Here is a 24,327-nt window from a genome sequence, read left to right on the forward strand (position 1 = left end):
GGGTGACTGGCCTACACTCTTGTAGCAGGTGCTGCTAGGGCATTCCAGGGCCCTGAAGGGAAACACATTTCAGCTATGCAGAGACATCAACAGCCATTACCTTCGCAGCAAGACCTTCCCTAACCACCTTACTAAAAATTGCAGTACCTCCAACATTCCCAATCCCTTTTTCCTGCTTTATTTTTGTCCTTATCATTTACCACCTTCCAACAGAATATACATCTTACTTATTGCTTTGGTTTTCTTACTGTCCCCCACTCCCATGCATGAGTGGCACTGATATGCAGGTACATAAAACCACTAGAATGTTAGCTCCATGAGGATTTTTATATGTATATCAAGTATCTAGAATATTGTCTGGTACATTTTATGTGCTCCAAAAATTTCTGTTGAGTGAGAGAATGAATGAACAAATAAAAGCACACAGAAATGATATTTATCATGTCTTTGAGAAGGCTGAAAAGAGGTGTTTGGTTATTGGAGCTTTTCACTCTTATTATAGGCTAAGTTAGAAAATGTGAAAATGTGCCTGGCAGTTTATCTAATTAAAAAAAAATACATTAGCATATTTTGTGCTGAGAATGTTAACTTAATAAAGACATGAGCAGAGCTTTGAAATTATACGACTGACTTCCTTTTCCAATGTTTAACAAGGGAAGGAAAATCAGAGGGTTTCACATTTATGCACATTTTATTACTTTTTACGTATGGGTGGATCATTAGTTAATGTAGCTTTTGGAAAGAAATGCTTTTCACCCCATAAGCAGTGGAACTTGGAGCTCTCAGCTGCAGCCCTGTGGTACATGTAATTTTCTAAGATCCTAACCTCTGTTTACCAGTCACCAGCGGTAAGACTTGGTTGTGTCTTACCCAGGGAAAATCCCCTGGGTAGCTTTTTAAAATGTACTCATTTTCAGTTCCTTCCTTAGACTCACTGATCAGGATGTTCTGGGTCTTGGCCCAAAACTCTGCACCTGAATGAACCTTAGGTGCATGTTTCCCTGCCAGGCTGGGGGGAGGGGAAAGAAATGTCACTTCTTGACACTAGTGTTTAAATACCCTAGACCAGTACCGTCTAATGGCACTTTCCGTGATGATGGAAATGCTCTGTACCTGCACTGTTCAATATGGCAGCCACTAGTCACATGTAGCCACTGAGCCCTTGAAATACAGCTAGTGAGACAGAAAAACTTAATTTTTTGATTCTTTAACTGTAATTCATTTAAATTTAAATGGCAACATGTAACCAGTGGCTTCCATACCGAACAGCATAGATTTAGACTACACAAATGAGGTATCCCACAAAAACTAAAACAACCAAAAACCTTTCAACCAGAAGTTAAACTATTCCTCATGTATAGTGTTCAAATCTGTGCTCTGCTACTTAGTGGCTATATGGCCTTGGGCAAGTTACTAAACCTCTCTGCCTGAGTATCACAAGTATAAATGGAGGTAATGATGATACCTATTTCACATGATAGTTGTGAGAAACAACCATGGCAGATAATGTAGGTAAAGTGCCTGGGAAGGTACCTGGCACATAATAAGAGCTCAATAAGTGAGTTATTGTTTTGATGGCGGTGGTGATAGAGTGAGTGTGGTGGAGGGGTAGCTGCAAAAATCTCTCTCCAAGCATAAGCTTGAAGCTGGAGAGTTTTCATAAGAGCAAATCTCCAAATTATCACTTGCTGAGATTAGAAGTACACTCTTGATCAGGGGAGAATTTCGTTGGCCTGTGAACTTGGCAAAATTACTGCCAAACAATCTAACCAAATTAGCTATATGGCTTCTTCCTGACAGTCTATCAACACTAGATACTGCCCAAGACACAAGACACTAGACACTAGATGGCTAATCAAGACACTTAACCAGTAGGCAGGAAACCCAGAGTTATAACCAATGAGGCTAAAGTCTAGGTTAATGTTTATTGAAATCACAGCTTGGAGCCAAATGGTATGGATTTTAACTGGTTTCTTTGGTATCAGTTATATTCCAAAGATTATAAAAGTGCTTGAAACTTGTGGATCAACAAAGAGACTACACAGCAGAAGGGTGGTAAGAATAAACGAGTCAATCTCAAGGAGAGTTCAGTGAGCCTGAACCTTCAGACACTATTGAATGGTATTTGGAAGTGGGGCCTTTGGGAGGTGATTATACCATGAGAGTGGAGCCCACATGATGGGCTAATTCTTATAAGAGGAAGAGAACTAGTCCTTTCTCTCTCTACTCTGCACCACATGAGGATACAGCGAGAAAATGGCCGTCTATAAACCACGAAGTGGACCCTCATTGGACACTGGATCTGCCAGCACTTTGATCTTTGACTTCCCAGTCTCCAGAACTGATAGATAAATGTTTGTTGTTTAAGCCACCTAGTCTATGGCAACTTGTTATAGCAGCCTGAATGAAGAACCAGTGGATGTCTTAGTCAATCACTAGATGACTAAAGAAACAAGGAAGAGATATAAGGAAATAAGGAAGAAGAGAAAAAAAGAAAAAGAAAAAAAGGCTGAGTTAAAGAAAAGTAAGAATCTGAGATGAAGTGTCTAATACAGATAAATACCGTCTCAATTCTTAGTTGGTGCACTAAGCATTTGGCACTCAGAACCTGAACCTTTACAGCTTTAATTTATTTAATTTCTAAGATAATTATGTAAGAAAGTCTGGTTGGCTATTCTATATGTATACGTGGATGGATGGATGGATGGATGGAAGGAAAGATGGATGGATACTGTTTCACTCAATAATAATGGCATCAGAAAATGGATATCAAGGGATTATGCCTAGTTTGGGATTATCTCACAGTGAAAAAACAAAAAACAGAGAATCATAGTCTCTTGCCTCCATGGGATTTAAAGTCTAATGAGGAAACTATTGTTAAATAATAGCACACAAATGAACACTAGTTATAATGGTTAAATTTCATAAATGTGAAGTACAGGATGGTTAAGAGTAAACATGGTAGGGGAATCTAGCAAAGACCTGAGGTGAACAGGAGTTAGCAGAGTAAGAAGTAGGAGGAAAAGACAACTGCAAACAGAAGGAACAGCCTCTGCAAAGGCTCAGAAGCGGTTCACAGTTTTGCTGGTTAAAAGAACTGAAAGGAGGCTAACTTACTGTGAGAGAGGGGAAGGTAAGAAGGCATGAGCCTACAGAAGGAACTTTATATTTACAAAAAACCCCACAAAACTGAGGACTCCACAGTCATGTTGATATTAATCAACATTATTATCTACTACATCCCATCTTTATTAAAGCCATTATCACCATTAAAAAGTATATTCATGCCAGAAGAAATTATTTTACATAAATTGATACTAATTCTAATCTAGTGACAATGTCAGCTAGCAGAGAAACAATTTCTTTCTTATGAAAATTATAATGAATTAAAATTAAAGAAATGAATTATTCTACTTATCTTTTTATATGTAACACAATTAAATCTTTTAAAATGTAGAAAGGAAGACAAATTTTATAGTATTTTTATTGTTTCTGTACCACAAACATTCCCCAACTCTGTCAAACATGATGCTTGTTTAAAAGAAAAAGAAAACTAAACACAAATATTTTCTATAATTTAAGAGTAATGAGGCCTGAAAGTTGTAAGGTTCTGGAGCTTCCAATTTTCAAGAATAATCCTCTATAAAGGCCTCATCCTATGTGTGAATGTAAACAAACAAGACCTATTGAAACGTTGTAAACATGCATAAATACCAAAACCGCAGCAAGAATAGGGAATGAGAACTGAAAACACGATATCAAACCATTTGCATTTATAGGAAAGTCTTAGACAAAACCTAATATGTTGGCTAGACTCTTGAAATATCTAATGCTGAGTTTCAGATTTATCTTTTTTAACATACTATTAAATATCTGTGGTCTCTAAGTCAGTGATTCCTATCTCTGGGATGGGTTTGCTCCCCAGAGACATCTGGCAATGTCTGGGGACAATTTCCTTGTCACAATGAGAGGTGGGCTGTGTGCTACTGGCATCTAGTGGCCAGGGGACATCTCACAATGCCCAGGACAAACCCACACAACAAAGAATTACTTACCCCAAAATGGCAATGGTGGTGAGACTGAGAAACGTTGGTTTGAATGATCATTTAACAAGTAGTCTTTATTTTTAAAATATTACAAATAGTTGGAAAAAAATTATTCAGGAAGATTCCTAATTTTTCTTGACAAGTCTAACAATACAGTTATCATTGTTTTCATTATTTATGGTTTTCACTATCAAAGGAATGACTTGGGAGTTACGAGATTCCACTTTTCAAAATACCTTAAAAAAATTAGATTTTGAGCTAAAACCATGACACAATTAGAAAGACAAGTACTTTACCCTGAAGTGGAGCTTCTCTGGCTGGCTCTGGATTGCTTGGAGGGTGGTTTGGAATAACAGGAGGCACAAGGGCTGAGTGATCTTCTGTCCATTCTATGAAAAAGAAAAGAAAGTTTTCTATTTTTCCTTCAAATGGCTCATTGAGTTACTTATGATTCACCTTATTATTAATAATACTCAAGGCAATAAACCAAGGGCAGATAGCTTAGATTAAAAAGAAGTTGTTATCTGACCTCATTCTATGAAACTCTTTTTTTCTTGTCTAAGACGTTTTGGGAAAGAAATATTACGATATAATGAATAAGAACTCCAGTTCTCTCTGGCTGGAAAGTCCAAAGTGAAGTCAGTCAAAAAATGTCAGGAAAGACATACAGTCAACTAATGGCAGCTGTATAAGGGAGAAATTTCTCTAATGTGATTGAGACATGAGCTGGGCTGCTGAGGCCAGCTTGTCTTAGGTAGGGAGGAAGATGAAGGTAGATTTCAGCAGTTTGCTAAGGGTGTGCTCTTCTGTTATCTCTGAATCCAAATGAGACCTATTACAAATACTCCTGGGTCCTAATTGTAGTCTTATTCACCTTGGAAGGCCAGACATAACTCACAGTGAGTGACCCTTGAGATGGCACCCCAGAATCACTTCCAGCTCAGCTAACATATTCAATTGTACATTTTCATTTGCAAACTGCACTTTCTAACACTACCAAGTTTTATCAGCTCAGGAAAGATACATTAAAAAATTCTTTTTAGACAAAAAATAATAGACGTTGATAAGGATGTGGAGAAAAGGGAATGCTTATACACTGTCGATGAGAATGTAAATTACTGCAACCTCTATAGAACCACCATACGATCCAGCAGTCCCACTACTGGGTATCTGAAGAAAAAGAAATTATTCTATCAGAATGATACCTACACTTGTATGTTTACTGCAGCACTATTCACAACAGCAAAGATACAGAATCAACCTAAGTGTCCATCAGTGGATAACTGGATAAAGAAAATGTGGTATGTATGCCATGGAATACTGTTCAGCCATAAAAAAAGAGAATAAAATTATGTCTTTTGCGGCAACATGAATGGAACTAGAGACCATTATCTTAAGTGAAACAACTCAGAAACAGAAAGTCAAATACCACATGTTCTCACTTCTGAGTGGGAGCTAAATAACGTGTACTTATGGACATGAAGTGTGGAATAATAGACCATGGCAACTCGGAAGGGTTGGAGGGGGATGAAGGATGATAAATTACTTAATGGGTACAATGTATACTATTTGGGTAATGGTTACACTAAAAGTCCACACTTCACCACCACTTAATATACCCATGTGTCAAAAGCTGAACTTGTACCCACTAAACGTACATGAGAAGAGCTCTTTTTAGCTAGAAAAGAGACTAAGGTAGATAACATTTCAATGGGTGAATGTACACAGACATACATACCTACTCTCTCTAAATTGTACAGTCCAGGGCAGTGGTTGGCAAACTATGGCCCACTAGCCAAACTGGGGCCAATTCCTGTTTGGATACGGCCTGTGAGCCAAGAATAACTTTTATTTTCAAATGGTTGAAAAGTAATAAAAAGGAGAATACTTCGTGATATATGAAAATTACATGAAGTTCAAATTACAGTGCCCATTAAGTTTTATTTGAACACAGCTACACCTATTCATTTACATAATGTCTACAGCTATTTGCATACTACAATGGCTGAGGTGAGTAGTTCTAACAGAGACTGACTGTATGAATCACGAAACCTAAAATCTTTACTATCTGGCTGTTTACAGAAAAAGTTTGCCAACCTGTAGTCTATGGTTTATATTTATTATATTCAATATTATAGTAACAGAAGCATTATACTTGGTATTCTATTTGATATTCACATATTATACTGAGGGGAGTATTAAGCCTATGATTCTAAAAGATCACAATGAAAAACTGGGGAAAGCCAGAGTATCTAGTAATAAACGAATGGCTAAATAAAGCAGAGGCATTCAAGAAATGGAATATTATGTCACCATTAAAAAGTATAAGCTAAATCTATATTAGCCAACTTAGTAATATGTGCAAGAAATAAAAAGTGAGAAAACAGGTCTCACATACATACTATATACGTATAAATTATTATCAGATTTTTGTTAAAATATGCGTATATGTATATCCCTAGAAAATTTCTGCACAGGGCTTATCTCTGAGAATAGGAAGGGGGCAACCAGGGGAGAATTTAATGTTCTATACTCCCGAATTGCCCATATTTTTACAAAGAGCATGAATTAGTCTGTAATTTTTAAAAGCACCCAAAACTACCAGCTCTTTCTGATTCTTTACATGTAATGTTCCTAAAATTAAAAGTTAGTTTCATGCCCAGTAACTCCACTTAAAGCAAAAATGCTAAAAGTGGTTTGGATTTAGCTATCAGTTGCAATGCAAATACTGCGGGGGCAAGAGATTTCCTCCCCCATCAGAAAGTTCTCTGATCTAATGATGCTCCTTTCTAAATTAAAATGGAGATTTGGGTGACTTTGAATTAGGATCTCCACTTTGGCCATCCAGAGGAACATGGAGAGGGGGTTCTCTTCCTCCCCACAGGACATCAACTCTTCAGCGTGGCAACAGAGGACTCAATCATCGAGGCCAGTTCTGACCACACGAGGGTGTCAGCGCTCAGATTTCGCCCCATGCTCCCCTGATCAAGAAAAAGCCTAGAGGAAAGAGGCCAACCTTCTGTCTGCTGCTGCTGCTGCTGCTGTTGCTGCTGCTGTTGCTGCTGCTGCTGCTGCTGCTCAAGCTGCTTCTTCCGTTTGGCTTCTAGAACCGGGTTCTCATATTGTGTCTTCCTGTTGATGTGGCTGGGGAAGACAGCAAATAGTATTCAGCTTGAAACAGTTCATCCTACCAGCAAAATGCCAATCAGACCAAGTCCCTGGAATCAAACTGAGCAGAGCAAGTGGTCTGAGATGCTAACCCTCGTGTGTTAAAATGCTCAGTTAGAAAGAGGAAATAAAAATGAAGTTTCCGTTACTGACTACTTATATGCACTAAGCACTGGGCTACCAGTTTTATATGCATTTTATTTAAAAGTCCTCAGTAAATGCCAGGAGGTAAGTCCTATTTTTATTCATATCTTATGAATAAGGAAAGTAAGTGTCTGGCCAGTTAAATACTTCACCTAGCATAATATAGCTAGTAAGCAGGAAACAGGCATGCAAGCTCAGGTTTGTCTGCTTTCAAATCCCAGGATTTTAACCACTGACCCCCTTCCAAATGTCCAAGATACCACCTGACAGGGGAAGCTGCTTTAATTCAATAAGAAGTAGATTAAGGAATTATTGAGACATAAGATTAAAGTGGCTATGTGACATTGTCTGTAACATACAATGCCAGAACTGCTGTGTAACTGTCTGCAGTAGGGTTCACAGAAGCATAAGTATTCATCCAAAAAATGAAGTTAAACAAAGAACTCGACTCACATCTGTTAACTATTTTGATCACTAAACATAGAGGCACAATTAAAAGTACAGGCCTTAGGCAGAGAGAATCCAAATAAAGTTAACCTAAGTAGATGTGATGTGCTCAAAATGACAAAGATCCAAACACTTAGACGGCTACAAAACTAATTATATATATATACATATATATGTGTATACATATACATATATATGTACATATATATGTATACATATATATGTACATATATATGGTACATATATGTGTGTATATATATACACACACACATATACACACACACAAGCATATACGTATAAATATATATATATATATATATATTTTTTTTTTTTTTTTTTTTTTTGAGACAGTCTCTCTCTGTCACCCAGGCTGGAGTGCAGTGGTGCGATCTTGGCTCACTGCAACTTCTGCCTCCTGGGTTCAAGCAATTTTCCTGCCTCAGCCTCCCGAGTAGCTGGGATTACAAGCGTGCATCACCATACCCAGCTAACTTTTGTATTTTTAGTAGAAATGGCATTTCACCATGTAGGCCAGGCTGGTCTCGAACTCCTGACCTCAAGTGATCCACCTGCTTTGGCCTCCCCAAATGCTGTGATTACAGGCATGAGCCACCATGCCTGAACTTATTTTTCTTAATTCAAAATAACAGTTTATTAGAAATTTAGGAGCATACTATTGTGATTATTTAGAACTCTAAAGTTTTTTAAAAAGCTAGGCTTTATTTTTTTAAGCAGGCTTATCAATAGAAAGGATAGACTGATTGCTCTTAATTTCTATTAAAGGCCTACATGTTTATTTCCTAATTCTTGTAGCAATTTCATTCTAAGAAATGGTCTACCATTAACAGGCACATGAATCTGAAAAGACAGACGGAGAACTGTGTGGTAAGATAATAACTTGCCCCTCAAACTAGTGTCTTCACCCATAAAAGCTTTTGTCATCTGTTCCTGCTCTCTCTTAATGCATAAACTAGTTGAGGGACAATTCAAAATGAGCTTCAAATAGCAAAAACCCCACAGTACATCTGTGAGAAACATGATCTTTGGGGCACACAAAAGAAATTTATTTTCTGAGGCTCAGAGGGACAGCCAAGTTTGCCTCTCTGATGCCCCATATTACCAATCCCTCTTGTTAGGCAAAGTGGAGGTAAAAGTTAGTACTGGCCAAGGACACTTGCTATATTGAACTCATAATTTCTACAGTAAGATGCTGGGCATCTATTTTATGGCCTGGCACTTTTTTCGTCTTGTGTTCATATCACCAGGGTATTATACAAATGACTTTTCATCACCAGCAGCATAAAGGAGAGAAAATATGACAGTTACATCTTCAGTGTGGCAGGTACGATTATGTTTCTACAATATTTATATGGCATTTGCTTCGTTTGAAGGGACTTTTATTAGTTACCTCTCATTTTTCTCAGAGGAAACTATATAATATAAAGCTTTTTTTTTTTCAATGTCTTAACCTTTGGGTTTCTTTTAGTATCATCCTATCAATCAACAGTTTTGATGAAAGGAAAAAGTGGGTGCCCAATGCTAGAATAAGGCACACAGTAAAGTCACAAGGGTTTTAGACTTTTAAAAATGGGAAACCAGAACCTCAGGCAAGAGAGAAACAAAGAAACACACAAAGTCTGCATCCTAGGCTAGTTCTCCATTTTCTCCTCAATCCTGGCAACATTTCATAAATTACCGTGGCTGAACCTTTTGAAATGTATGAATGAATAAAGAAGTAATTGCTAAGGAGTTCAGATCTGGGTAGAGCAAAAAGTGGACAAATCAGATACTCCTTGTAAAGACAAACAATCCCTCTTCATCTGGTCTACTGAATCCTGGCTTTTCTCATTCATTCATTCATTCATTCAACTAATACTCATTAAGTACCTGCCATATGCCAGGACCATGTTGGGCCTTTGTGATGCAGTGGTGAACAAAAGACATGGATCCTGCCCATGTGAATTTAATAATATGATTTGCTATTTTCAGATTTATTGAATATCTTCTCATTCATTAAAATATGCATACATATTTTCATCATAAAATTAATATTGTTAATTGGTTTGTGCCTTATAATGATGTCAGGCTGTACTTAACACAAATGTACATAATTATAGAGAGGTATAAACTAATGTGTGGATTGTGAATGGGCACTTACTCTACATAGTAGATACCATAGACAGGGTCTTCAATCTTTTCCCAACCAGCAGGCAGTTCTGAAAAATAAAAGAACATTTAGGGCAAGAAGAGCATATTCTTGAAGAGCCTGGGTGTTTTCAACAACTGAGTTAGGCAAAAAGAGAAAGACTCATAAAAATGCTTTAAATCCAATTAAAACTGTAAATCCTAACCAAAAAAAAAAAAGTATCTATTATTTTATCAGTGTATTTTTCTACATGAACAGCATTTCTTTATCTACTGGTATTTTATGCAAGAAAATAAAACTTAATAAAATGCAGCCTTTATTCTAAATCACTATTAAATTAGATTTTAGTGAAACTATAGGTTAAACTTGCCTTGAATGCCTAGTTCCTATCTTAAATGTTTACGGTTTTCTCATTTTGTTCCTAGGCCATCTTATTACACAAGCAAAAATGGATGAAAATTAATGTTTCATTTTCAGTACAATAGTGTTGCTTTGCTCTTCTTGAAATAAAATAAAATCTGCATGTTATCTTCTCCTTGTTCCTAATGAAAATGCAGTTGGGTTTTTGAACTGCACACAACTATCACTCAATTGCTACCTCTGGGCTGGCCCATCTTTCTCAGCACTTAACCTGTGAAGGCAGTAACACAGCTCCTGATCCCTAAGAGCTCACTATCTAAGGCGGATGATTTTATTTCTTTAAATGTGGTGGTACAATGGCACTGGGGGATGTATGTGCCTTTCTGAAAACTCAGCCATGCTCTACAGAACTTCCTAAGGTTTCATATCAAAGGCCAAAACTTTATTAAACAGGTAATAGTTCTGTCTGAACAAGAATCTGTTGTGGAAAGGCCCACTGCACCATATTATTTTACTTGGTGAAAGAAGGGACTAGGTTGTGTTTTTTTTTTTTTTGTCATTAAACAATCCTTTCAGGCAGAGCAACAGTTATTCAACTTAATTTTAAAGCTTCCCTGATACACGTAGTCAAGGCAAACTTACGTAACACCACACTCTAAAGTGAATAATTAGTCCTAGAAGTAGCTATTAAGACCAACTTTGATAGAATACTACAAACTTGAAATATTTGAAATAGATTTTTGTTTAATTCAAGGAATCATGTGGTCACTGATTTAAATAATGATGTCATCAGGGCAGAAGGCTTACATATACCACAAACAGTTCCAGACTGAGGTGGAGGCATGCACATGCACACAAACACATACAGGCTAATTACTCAAAGTTTATGTTTTGTTCAGATTTGGCTGCACATCAAGAGACATTAATTTCATGGTTTTTGCTCCACATGTTACTTGTTTGCAAACAAAGAGACAGGTTTTTCCCCCCTTTTCTTCTAAATTAAAAAGAAAAAACATTTAGCAAGTTCTAAAGAAGTCTTTGACTTGTAGGAGACATAAGCTACTAAAATGCAAGACAGGTCCAATTTGCAGATGTTGATACAACTTGGCATTTGTATATACTGAGTCTTGCGGACCGATGCAAATTGAATGCCTAGGAAATGCTTTCCCCTTACAAAGCTGGAAATTACCATTTAAATGAAAATGAACCAGGAAAATATTACCAAAGAGTTGGGAAATCGAAGATTAAAAAAATGCAAATTGGTGCACAGTCATACATTTGTATAGGGCAGAAGGGTGGGTGGATGTGAGGAGACCGCATTAAGTTTCATAGAAACGCCACCTCTTTTCAAAATCTGCAAACTGAGATATGTGGCCTGATTATCTTTAGATAAAACAGGGGAAATACTAAGCTTTCAAGTTACTCAGTTATTAATTTGACAAACATTTGTTGAATGCCTACTTTTTGCCCGAGGGTGTGTTAGGCACCAGGGACACAAAGACAAACTCAAGTGCATCATCTAAGCAGAAAATTCAGCCACGTGGTATGTGCTTTGATGGAGGGCCAAGGAGGGTACTAGAAAAGAAGGTACCCGTGACTTCTTTTCTAGTGCCTAGTCAACAACTTAATATTCTAGAGTTGAAAAATGGGTCCAGTCAACTGGCATATCTGGACATTTGTCAGTTTAAACACATCTTTTGGAACAGATGAGCAAACTCCAGAAACTGGAAAGATAGTTTCTCACTTCCAATGTGGTCATTAACTTAATCATAGAAATTAGTCTCCTAATGCTTAAAATAGAAATGGGTCATCGATTTTAAATAGGAAGATGTTTGTCCTAGAATTTGCCATTTGGTTCTAAAAGACTGAAAAAGGCAGAAAATATTTAAGTCCAGAATGACATGATAATTTTTTAAGCAAACACTCTAAAGACTCTTAAAAAGGAATCCTCGTATGACTAACCACAGTCAGGGAGCAGATTAGACTGTACAACCTATCACAGAGATTTGAAGTGGCTAAGATCCTTTTGGCATTGCCCAGATATAAGATTGAGCCTTAGTTCTTTCATTTATCTCTACTACTCTGTGGCCTTGGGCTACTTACTTAACATCTCTGAACCACATCTTTCTCCTGGATTTACCTCAAAAGTCAATGGTGGATTAAACAAAGATACTTCTGAACACTTAGCACAGTTCCTGGCACATAGAAAGTGTCCAACAAATGGCAGCTGTTCCAGGAAAGCACAAAAGGAATAAGACAGATGTCTGTGGCCTGTGTACTTGCTACTCCTGCCTCTGAAAATCTCATGCTGCACTATTTTGTCTCCAAAGAGCAAACACTGAGCAGTCAAAGGATCTAAGTTCTTTTCAAAGAGATTTCTCTGTATATAGATTGAAAATCATGTTCAAAATCAGAGATACATTTCAAAACTGTGACTTAGTTTTGGGTGGGAGGAGAACTTACTTTCTTGGCTCTATCTCCCCTAGTTGGTTTCACCACATGAATACCCTATAATTCCAAAAGAAGGTTCTGCAGGTGCTTTTTAATTCTGGGAGATGTCTGCAGAGGACGTGATAAATTCTGCAAACCAAAGTACATAATGGAGCAACTGACCCAGCTCAAACAACAGAGTTCAGAAATGACAACTCTATAATCAAATGATCTGTGTCCAATACCCAAGCCAACTGCCCACGCCTCTCAGAGGCCGATTACAAAGAGGGTTTCCTTGTCACATCTGGAATTACATTGTTCACTGAAAACCTGACAGTTGCTATTGTTTGAAATTAGGACCCTCTTATTAAGAAAATGAGCAGTGAGCTTGTCAACAGAATCTGGAGTGAATGCAACAGAAAACAGTGTGTGTACACGTGTGCTACTCTTTACACAGCGGACATGTGCAGGCAAAAATCAAAGGTTTTATCTCTACCCTTCCTACAAGAACACATTTGGGCCATTTCTATAATATAGAACACATTCCTCCCTTGTGCTGTGTTAATGGAAAAAAGTACCGTAAGAAAGTACTGAAAAATCCAAGAAGAGGGAATTAGGTAATAAATAACAACACTGCAAATAGCTAATAGAATGTGCTGATCACAGGGACAAATATTAAAACACGCTTTCATTAAGTCACCTCATAAGCACCATGGGAGCTACTCTTTTGGCCCCTCTTTATGGATAAGGAAAGGGAAGCTAAAAGAAGGTGAATAGCTTGTCTAAGTTTGCACAGCCAGTACGCAGGTGAGCCACACAGTTTGATCTGAACCCAGAGAAAGCCAAGAGAACTCACGTTTAGAGTCTTTAACAGCATAAGCAAGTCACCACGATATCACAGTTACATGTGGGTAAAATGCAGAAACTTCTTTCCTGAAAATTTCAAATTCAAATTTCCAGAGAAGCAAATAAGGTTGTGCTCCTCTACACAGCTGTGCTAGCTCCACTGGCTGCCAGCAGACAGCAGAGTGATCTCTCACACCTATTACTCAGGTAGCAAGAGTGGTTGAAATTGGCTGAACAAATGATGAAGACACTCATTTTGTGTCTGGAAAACCTATTTCTGTCTCTTTCAATTACTTTATCTAATATCACTGGATTGGCAAATTCTTTTTTCGATCAAATTAGTTTCAAATTGTTCTATCATTCAGGGTGAACCTTAAGTCATCCCTCTCACAATGCCCACAAAGACAACTAATATTAAACATCTTTAAAAATAGATCCATCAATAGTTATTGACCATTGTTGGCATGTGCATCAATTACAACAGACAGGTTCCAAATGTTAAGAAAAACAGAGCTTGGTTCTATTCTATCATAATTCTAGCCAACCATGACTGATTATCTTGATCTCAGGTAACAAAAATAAAGAAAACAAAATGAATGCAATAATCTGTACTAAATAGACTTATATTTTCAGGTCTTTAGGCAATCTCAAAAATGCCAGGCAGATTCAATAATCTTAGTACAGTTCCACTCATACTGATGTTAAACAATCTTCTACTTAAACAATCTTCAATTGCTAAAGAATCTTCCATCAGCCGAGGCTTTCATCAGCAATTTAGCTGAAACTTATGCTTTCCTATGAATCCATCAGCAAATGTATCAGATGGAATGCAAACTAATTTTAATGTTGTTCAAGGTTGAACGTAAAGGACTGAACGTAACAGCAAACATAATTCAATATATTCCAATAGCAAAGAAACAAGAATTTAGCATCATCTGCTAGTATAAATTATTCCTAAACAACAATAACTAGAGTAGTCAAGACTTGATTTGCATTGACACAACTCTAAGGCAAACAGTACATATAGGTGCTGCATCACTATATAAACAACCACTCACTATAATGGCAAGGTCAACAACACGTGGTCTGTGACGTAATAACAACACAATCCTAAGACTTAACTATTCGATTCCTCAGTGACCTTCTTTTATTGCAAGTGCTCCTATAATGCTCCTTAAACTAGTCTTAATTGATTTTTGTTTGTTCTGCTTGGCTTTTTTGTATTACTCAAATAACCATCCGTACTAAACAAATAAAGAAATAAGACTGAGACAGGATACGCCAAAGTTCAAGGGACACAGCGAGCATCTCTTCGGTTCTTTCCCAATCCTCGCTTTACAAGACTACCCATTACCAATTTGCTAACTCTCGTTCTAGTCTCTGTTCAGTCAGACATTTTCTTTGTAAACATAATGTATTACAACTCCGCGTGATGCCTGCAGTCAGACACGCAGGTTGTAAGACTGACCTTTCCTGGATAAGCTAGAATGAAAATCATAATTGGAGGAGTGCAAACTAAAGAAACAGAGGGATTAAGCAATTCACTGGGGAAGAAAACCATGCAGGCCATGTCATGCACGTGTCATGCAGCAGCAGCAGGCAGGGAGGGTTTACCTAGTTCACTGTCCAGCTCCTCGGTGTGTACCCCTTCTTCTCCAAAGGAATAGCAGGAATGAGACAGAAAAGAGAGAAAGCAAAATTCAGACACCAGAACCAAGAAAGGAAATCTCCTCAGGAAAACAGCAGCAAACACATCACTCTAGTTCATCCTTACCTGCATTGTGGCTTATTTCATTGGCTTGGATAGTAAACTTGCGACCTCAGTGTAAATCACAAAACGGGAAGAGCTGATATTGGCAAAATAATTACATGGCTCATTTCCTTGCATGTCAAAATAGGATTTGATTGGTTGTAAAAGATGACAAATACCTTTGCGGTTTCAATGTTCTTAAGTGGGAAGTCACTTATTACAGACCTTATTGGGAGTAAACAAAGCTGTTAGACCTTTCATTATCAGTCCTTTTAATCCTTCAATAATCCTCTAATCAGTGAGGCAATTATACTCACAATTAAAGCATTATTTAACTTACAAGTAACAGTGCTGCTTGAAAAACGGAAGGTGAGGTCAAATTGAAAGTGCAGACTGTATAATGAGCTAACTTTGATGTCTTTCAAAAAGGAGCTGGAAAGATGAATTACGTCAAGATAAAATATATCAAAGAAGAAAGCCTTGAAAACTGCCCTGAAGGAGTGTTGGGAGGCATTTAACTGGTTTTGTGAGAAAACACATACACACACACACACACACACACACACACACTTTCTAAGTCAAGCAGCTCAGAAATATTAGAATTAAAATGTCCTCAAAAATTTCAGTGAGCAAAACAAGTCCAAATCCTTTCTGTTCTTGACCTCGTCCTCTTGCTGTCAGTAAAACATTTTCTTATTATTGAGAAGAAAACATGGGAGAACACACAAAAATCATTTCATACATAATGTTTCCCCAGGGTCAGGGCAAGTGTCTCCTATAAGCTTCACAAACACAGGGATTGAGCCTGTTTTCAGTACCACAGTACGCTCAGTGCCCAGTGTAGCCTTCTGCACACGTTAGGTACTAAATATTTCTTGATGAATGAATGAATGAACCAATCAATCAATGATTGACTTAAATAACCAACATGGGCCTAGACACCTTGTAAACTCTTGATTTGTTGTGGGGTGGAGGCAGGGGGGAGGGATAGCATTAGGAGATATACCTAATGTAAATGACGAGTTAATGGGTGCAGCACACCAACATGGCACATGTATACATATTGTAACAAACCTGCATGTTGTGCATATGTACCCTAGAACTTAAAGTATAATAATAAAAAAAAAATGATCCCACTGCCAGCGGTAAGTTTTGATTGGCACCGTTTCTTAAAAGGAGAATCTAATTTACACAAAGTCATCTGTGAAAATGCCCATTTGGATATTATCTAATGTCTTTGGGAGCATTTGTTCACTTCTTCAGTAGTTATTTATCAAGACCTATGATGTGCCAGTCACTGTGCTAGGTGACATATCAAAATGAACACAATCAGGGGCCAGGCGTGGTGTCTCATGCCTGTAATCCTAGCACTTTGGGAGGCCAAAGTGGGTGGATCACCTGAGGTCAGGAGTTCAAGACCAGCCTGGCCAACATGGTGAAACCCCGACTCTATTAAAAATACAAAAAAATTAGTCAGGCAGGTGGTGCTCACCTGTAATCCCAGCTACTCGGGAGGCTGAGGCAGGAGAATCGCTTGAACAGGGAGGCAAAGGTTGCAGTGAGCAGAGATCATGCCACCACACTCCAGCCTGGGTAACAGGGCGAGACTCCATCTCAAAAAACACAATCAGACATCTCTACTTTTCCAGAACAGGAGACAAATCCAAAGCTCACACAAATAAAACTAAAACCATGATAAGTTCTCAACAGAGTAAGATACATGAGTGACCTAATCATATTTTTGGTGGCAAAGTCATGGAAAAATTCCCTGAAGTATAACCTGAAGGATATGCAAAGTTTAATGTCTGTTGTATTCATTGACACATTCGAATACCTAGGATGAACGTGACATACAGAAATTATTCAATAACTATTGTGACATGTAAGAGTATAGTGAAATGTAAGCATATTCTAAGAGAGAAATGCACATTTAACTGACATGAGGCAGGAACTCAATGAGGACTAGTGGGGATGAAGAGCAGAGAGCAGAGAAATAGTGTGAGAAAACCTAGAGAGGCTGACCACACAGGGCTCAGAGAAGCAAGCTATGGACCTGGCATTTCCTAAGCAGACCCTGTGGAGGTTGTCAGCGATAACATCATCACATTTACATTTTAAAAGATTTCTCCGAGTGCAACATAAAAAGGAGAGTGAAAAGAGTCTGTATGGGAGATGAGCATGATCCCAGATGAGAATGGTAGATGCGGTGAAAAAAATAGTGAATGGATCCAAGAGATATTTAGGATGCCAAATGAATTCAGCTGGTTCACGGGTTAGAAATAGGTGTGAAGAAAAGTGACATATCAAGGGGGAATTTTGAGTATGCATAAATTTACCATGAATGGAGACAGGGAACACTTTGTATATTATGTAATTTGGGGGGGAAAGATCATCAGTTTTAATGGTTTTAATATGACTAAGTCGAAGTATCTTTGAGACAATCGTTGACATTATCAATCACATGGATTACAATATTGGTCTGGAGTTCAAAGGCAACATTGAGGGCTTCTAACTGAACTGGACACAGCAGTGACAGAATGAGTCATTCACTAACATCAAAATCTCAAACCAGTTTCTCGATTTTCTGAGGTAGGAAATAGAACATATTAAATCTTTATAATAATTAAGTATGATGCTATACTGTTACACCTCATATGTATGACCTACAGAGAACAGAAAGAAATACAGGGACAATATTTGCAACCAATATGTTTTTCCGCTTTGTGTTATAAATAATAACAAGGCAGCTTTGCGTTAACTGGCAACAGAAAATGCAAACTGATACTTACCATAATCTGATTATATATTTATACTGTTTGTGTGTACAGGCACACAGATATACATAGAATTTCTACTAGAAACAGAATATATGAATTCTAATATTAAAGAGATAATTATAAACTAACTGCATTTGGTATGAATACATTCTTGTTCCAAAGGAAACAACATTAACACAAAAAGATAAGAATTTTAAGAATTAAAAATTACTAGATTTGGTAACAAAAATGTCAATTCCATTCAATAATTTTACTCTATGTACAGTTTTTCTCAGTAAAAGCTATTGCAGTATTCGATCACTTATAATATTGTATTAACAAGCATTTTCATACATTCCCAGAATAATTACAAAAGGGATATTGACATTGAAGACCCTACGGTAATAAGTGCCTAAATTGCTTTCAAAATCATAAGACATCAAATAATGATTATCGTTCCATGAAATTTTAGGGTTGAATGTGTTTTATGCTATGATCTTGGAAAACTGGTTATTTATGTTCAGGTTGAGTAGTCATTATCCAAAATGGTTAGAATCAAAAGGGTTTCAGATTTTGCATATTTTCAGATTGGAGATACTTGTGTAATATACTTACTGGCTCAGCATTCCTAATCCGAAAATCCAAGATCCAAAATGCTCCAGTGAACATTTCCTTTGAGCATCATGGTGACACTCAGAAAGTTTTGGATTTTGGAGCCTATTGTTGCTTTGTTTGTTTCTTTTAAGACAGGGTCTCTCTCTGTCACCCAGGCTGGAGTGTAGTGGCACAATCACAGCTCTCTGCAGCCTCCTACTCTTGGGCTCAGGTGATCCTTCTGCCTCAGCCTCCCAAGTAGCTGGGACCACAGGCACATGCCAACACGCCTAGCTAATTTTTGTTTTATTATTTGTAGAGTCAAGGTCTCACTACATTGCCCAGGCTGGTCTTGAACTCCTTGGCTCAAGTGATCCTCCTGCCTCAGCCTCCCAAAGTGCTGAGATTACAGGTATGAGCCATACCATGCCTGGCCAGTTTTGGAGCATTTTGGACTTCAAATTTTGGGATCAGGGATACTTAACCAGTATTACATGTTAAACAGAATACTGAAATAATCAGTACAGTCTATTATCTCCCAAGCATGCAAAATATCAGAGCTGAATGAACCTGTTCTATTCCTTCTTCAGGAATGAAACAAAGCAACCAAGATAAAACAAGCATCTTGGTCATGCCTCCTAAGTTAGAAGGACTTTTGTTTCCATTTGAAGTAACTCAGATAAATACCGACACAATAGTCTATGTCATTTAACATAATCTGCAAACCATGTATAATAGAAGGATCAGGGAGTGCAAGGTTTTGACAGTATTATACTATAAAATACTGCCTTGCATTTTCAAAAAATCTTCAAGTTTATATATACAACCATTCTGCACTATAGGACAAATAATAAAGTTCTGTTATCTTACAGTAAAATACATATTTAATAATTATACTACTAATTCACATGCCAGAATTGAATAATGAGTAGCGAAGCAGAGCAAAGCAAACCATTTCCCTTTTCATTCTTCCACATTAAAAAATAATTTTGGTAGAACTTGGGATAGACGTTGGTGTACTGAAAAGGGACACACTAGCTCTGTTTCAATTTTTTTTTTTTCATTTTGGAGAAGTAATTAAAAAACCCAAAGCCTTGAAATGAACTTTTTCAACAAAAGCTCTTACAGCCAGTTAGTTCATTTCCAAGATTAACAGGGAGAGTGGTGCTCTAGGTAACACCTCAACCTCTGTCTCAAAAGAATACACTTACTACATATTGTGGGTATACTCTAAGTTACACAGAGATTCTCAAACATGTCTAGATCTGTTTCCCCTACCTCCAAGACTAGGGAAGTATGTGAAATATGTACAGTTCAAGAAAAACTCCCAACTTTTCTCCCTAAGACTTTTATAAGATAGGGTTAAACCTGAGAATGTGTGAGTGACCAGACCATCTTTGGTTTCTTTATTCCTAGAGACTTTCTAGAATTTACTCTAAGTTCCTGAAGACAGAGGACGTATCTTCATTTGAACAGTTTCTGACTGTTCTGCTTCTAATGGAGATATTAGTAAGCATCTGTCTTTATGTGTAAACAAATTCTTCTCTTGAAACAACTCTGACTTTCTTCCTGCTTTTGTAAACCACAGTCCATTTAGCAGAAATTGCATTACCTTTTAAAAACTCAACATAAGACCCGACTGACCTGCCTATGACTCTTTAAAATTTGCACATGTGAACAGTGCCCCCAATTCACTTAACCCAAGACCTGCCTGGCCCCTTACCATCATCTTCACACTCTTCCAGAGGCTTCTGCTGCTTGTTTAGGCACCGAGGGTCTAACCAAGATGTTGTTTTCGTGTTATGGCTGCAATCCAGAAACAAAAATAAGAAATTTGTTTGGAAAAAAAAAAAAAAAAAAGCAAGAAGCCCAATGACGGAATTACACACTCTTGAATATTTCTTCCTTAACTACAACAAAGATGCTTTCCAACAGTAAACCCAAACCAGAAGAGAGCCTGAGTTTAGAATTATAAAATGGCTTGGGGAGGGTCTTAGGTAGGCTTTTTACTTACCTAACATACGATTATTCAATTACTGAAAGCTTAAAAAATAATACCAGTTTTATTTTTGAAAAATAAGTTACAAATGATACCCCTTGCGTATACCATCTACCCTTGTCTAGATTATTTTAGGCTTTACATTTGTCACAGAGAAAACTTCAATTTAAAGTTTATCTATGACTTGAGTCTTGGATGCTGAAACTCACAAAGAGGGCTGCTATTTCATTCATTATATTACATAAGAATTCTCATGACAGCATGAAACTACCTTAATTCACATAAATGACTCAAAACTACCAATACACATCATTAAATCACAATGTCCTAAATTATGCTTTGGACATAATGAAGGCAGCCCCAAATTACTCGTCATAAATAGAATCTGGACCAAGGATAAGCTTGGAGAGGCTAAACATGTCACTCAACTGCCTTTTAAGGGATAAAGTTCAATTCTAGATGAAGTATTTCAACAGATGGTGACTGGGACCCTGCAGATTTGAAAGTGTAGAGACACATTCCCAAAGATATCGCCATTCAATCATATTAGAAATGTCACCAGAATGGCTGGAAGCATTCAGCTTTTGTGCTTCCCAAAGCAGTGGCTGGGACAAAGTTCTGCTTGAGCCCCCAGGGCACCATGCAGCTAAGTGGGTGGGGCAAACAACTCCAGTCCAGTAGTTCTGGCTACAAACTAGACATGAAAACAAATTGGAAATCATCATTCTCAGTAAACTATTGCAAGAACAAAAAACCAAACACCGCATATTCTCACTCATAGGTGGGAACTGAACAAGGAGAACACATGGACACAGGGAGGGGAACATCACACTCTGGGGACTGTTGTGGGGTGGCGGGAGGGGGGAGGGATAGCATTGGGAGATATTCCTAATGCTAGATGACAAGTTAGTGGGTGCAGTGCACCAGCATGGCACATGTATACATATGTAACTAACCTGCACATTGTGCACGTGTACCCTAAAACTTAAAGTATAATAATAATAATAATAATAATAAAACACTTCTTTAAAAAAAAAGAAGTTTTTTAAAAATTAAGTTCAGGCAGTAATTTAAAACTTTTTTTTTAACTGTGACATTTCGGTTGTAAATTTGGGAGTTGGCAGGGAAGAGGGGTTGCCAAAGTTCTTTATTTTTGATTCAAATCTTATTGTCAAAAAAAAACCATATGGCTTAAGAGAAAAACAGAATCTGCTAATGTATACACGTCATATCAACTGTGTTAAAATAAAAATAACAAAAGGTAATATAGCAACCACCACCATCACCACCACGTATGACTGCCAGAATCTGTTCTTACAATAACCCTATGAGAGAAGTATTATTAGCATTAAAATTATTGCTCCCCATATTACAAATGAGAAAACTGATAATAGAAAGGTAAAGCAATTTGTCTAAGGACACCCTGCTGAGACATCACAGAAATGGGAATTAAACCCAGAGAGTTTTGCACTAGAATCCACAGTCTGCACTACTCCTACACAGTAAGATAGTAACAAGGATCATTGTTAGGAGAGGAGATTATGCAGGATTAAGAAAAAAACTGTGTTGAAAACAAAAATAACTGTAGATTCACATTCAGTTAAAAGAAAGAAGAGAGATCCCACACACCCTTTACCTAGAACCCATCAATAATAACATCCTGCAAAACTATAGTATACCGTGACAACTAGGATACTGATACTGACACAGTCAAGATAAAAAACATTTTCATCATCACAGGGGTCCCTCACGTTGCTCTTTTATAGTCACACCTGGTTACCTTCCAACCATTCCCCCCAACCCTCTTCTTAATCCGTGGTAACTACGAATCTGTCCTCTATTTCTATAATTTTGTCATTTCAAGAAGGTTATATAGCGCTGGGCGTGGTGGTACATGCCTGTAACTCCAGCACTTTGGAATGTCAAGCCAGGTGGATTGCTTGAGCTCAGGAGTTCAAAACCAGCCTGGACAATGTGGTGAAATGCCATCTCTACAAAAAAATACAAAAAAATTAGCCAGGTGGTGCACACCTGTGGTCCTAGCTACTGGAGAGGCTGAGGTAGCAGGATCACCTGAGCCCAGGAGGCAGAGGTTGCAGTGAGCAGAGACTGTGCCACTGCACTCTAGCCTGGGCGACAGAGTGAGATGCTGTCTCAAAATAAAATAAAAATAAAAATAATTTTAAAAAGAATGTTATGTAAATGGAATCATTGTGTGTCTTACTTTATGACTGGCTTTTCCCCTCAGCATAATTCTCATCAAGATTGTTGTATATATCAATAATCAATTCTTTTCATTGCTGAGTAGTATTCCATGGAATGAATTTATCACAGCCTGTCTAACCACTCAAAGACATCTGGATCATTTCTAGTTTTTGGCTATTTGGACAAATTTATTATAAACATTCATGTACATGTTTTTGTGTGAATTTAAGTGTTCACTTCTCTGGGATAAATGATCACGTGTGTCATTGCCAAATGGTATGAGCTGCATGCTTAGTTTCTTAGGAACTGTTTTCTAGAATGCCAGACAATCCCACCAGCAATGGATGAGAGATCCAGTTTCACTGAATTTTTACCATCACTTAGTGTTGTCACTATTTTTTACTTTAGCCATCTTAATAAGCAAATGACATCTCATAGTGGTTTTCATTTCCATTTCCCTAGAGCTAACTAATTTTTTCCCTAGGGCTGAACTAATTTTTTCATGTGCATATCTTCCATCTATATACCCTTTTCAGTGAAATGTCTGTCCCTCTGTCCCTCTCTTTAGTTCACATTCTAAATGAATGGTTTGATATATTTTTTTTTCACTCTGGAGTTTTGAGAGTCCTTTGTATATTCTACATACCAGTCCTTTTTTAGGTGTGGAGTCTGTAAACATTTTCTCTGTAGTTTGTCCTTTCATCCTCTATCAGACTCTACCACAAATCAAAAAATTTTCATTTTAATGATGTCAAATTTATCATTTTTTCTTTCTCAGGGATCTTGCTTTTGATGTCTCTTTGCCTAGCCCTGTATTTCAAAAATTTTCTGGTTTTTTGGTTCCCTAAAAGTTTTATTGTTTTATGTTTTACATTTCAGAGTCTGAATTATTCGGGGTTAATTTTTTGGTATGAAGTGTGGGGTTTAGGTGGAGGTTAGCTTACATGCCTCTGGTCGTCCACTTGCTCTTGGACCATTTACTGAAAAGGTTATCTGCCCTCCATTGGATTGCTTTCAAATTGAATTGCTTTTGTAAAAAATCAGTTGGGGACACTTATGGATCTATCTCTGGGTTCTGCCTTCTGTCCCATTAGGTTATGAGTCTACTCCTTCACCAACACCACACAGTCTTTATTATTGTGACTATATAATAAAGTCACAATATGTAAATTAGTACATTTGATATCAAGCAGACTAATTACTATGACTTCATTCTTCCTTTTTGTAATTGTTTTAGCTATTCTCTTTCCTTTGCCTTTCCATTTATATTTTAGAATAAACTTGTCTGTATCTACAAAAAGACTGAGATTTTGACAGAAATTACATTAAACCTGTATATCCATTTGGGGAGCACTGACATCTCTATCAACTCTGAGTCTTCCTGTATGTCCACGAGACATTGTCTCAAAATAAAATAAAAATAAAAATAATTTCAA

General features: G+C 37.4%; 1 protein-coding gene across 36 annotated transcripts in view; it reads right to left on the bottom strand.

The window, feature by feature from the left end:
• The window catches only part of MAGI1 (membrane associated guanylate kinase, WW and PDZ domain containing 1), a 666,590-nt gene that overhangs the window by 77,975 nt on the left and 564,288 nt on the right, over window positions 1–24,327 (bottom strand). For 17 of the 36 annotated variants that reach the window (XM_055383931.2, XM_063703895.1, XM_019023923.4 and 14 more), the window contains 5 exons: window positions 20,411–20,493; window positions 15,202–15,237; window positions 9,964–10,021; window positions 7,063–7,190; window positions 4,343–4,435 (listed from right to left, as the gene is read on the bottom strand). In XM_055383931.2, the coding sequence (XP_055239906.2) occupies window positions 4,343–4,435; window positions 7,063–7,190; window positions 9,964–10,021; window positions 15,202–15,237; window positions 20,411–20,493 (398 nt within the window). Of the gene's footprint in view, window positions 1–4,342; window positions 4,436–7,062; window positions 7,191–9,963; window positions 10,022–15,201; window positions 15,241–20,410; window positions 20,494–24,327 lie in introns of all 36 variants that reach the window. The other 19 variants (XM_063703897.1, XM_063703894.1, XM_063703892.1 and 16 more) reach the window with 2 other exon arrangements.

This window comes from Gorilla gorilla, chromosome 2 (assembly GCF_029281585.2).
Source record: "Gorilla gorilla gorilla isolate KB3781 chromosome 2, NHGRI_mGorGor1-v2.1_pri, whole genome shotgun sequence".
NCBI classification, from domain to species: Eukaryota; Metazoa; Chordata; class Mammalia; order Primates; family Hominidae; genus Gorilla; species Gorilla gorilla.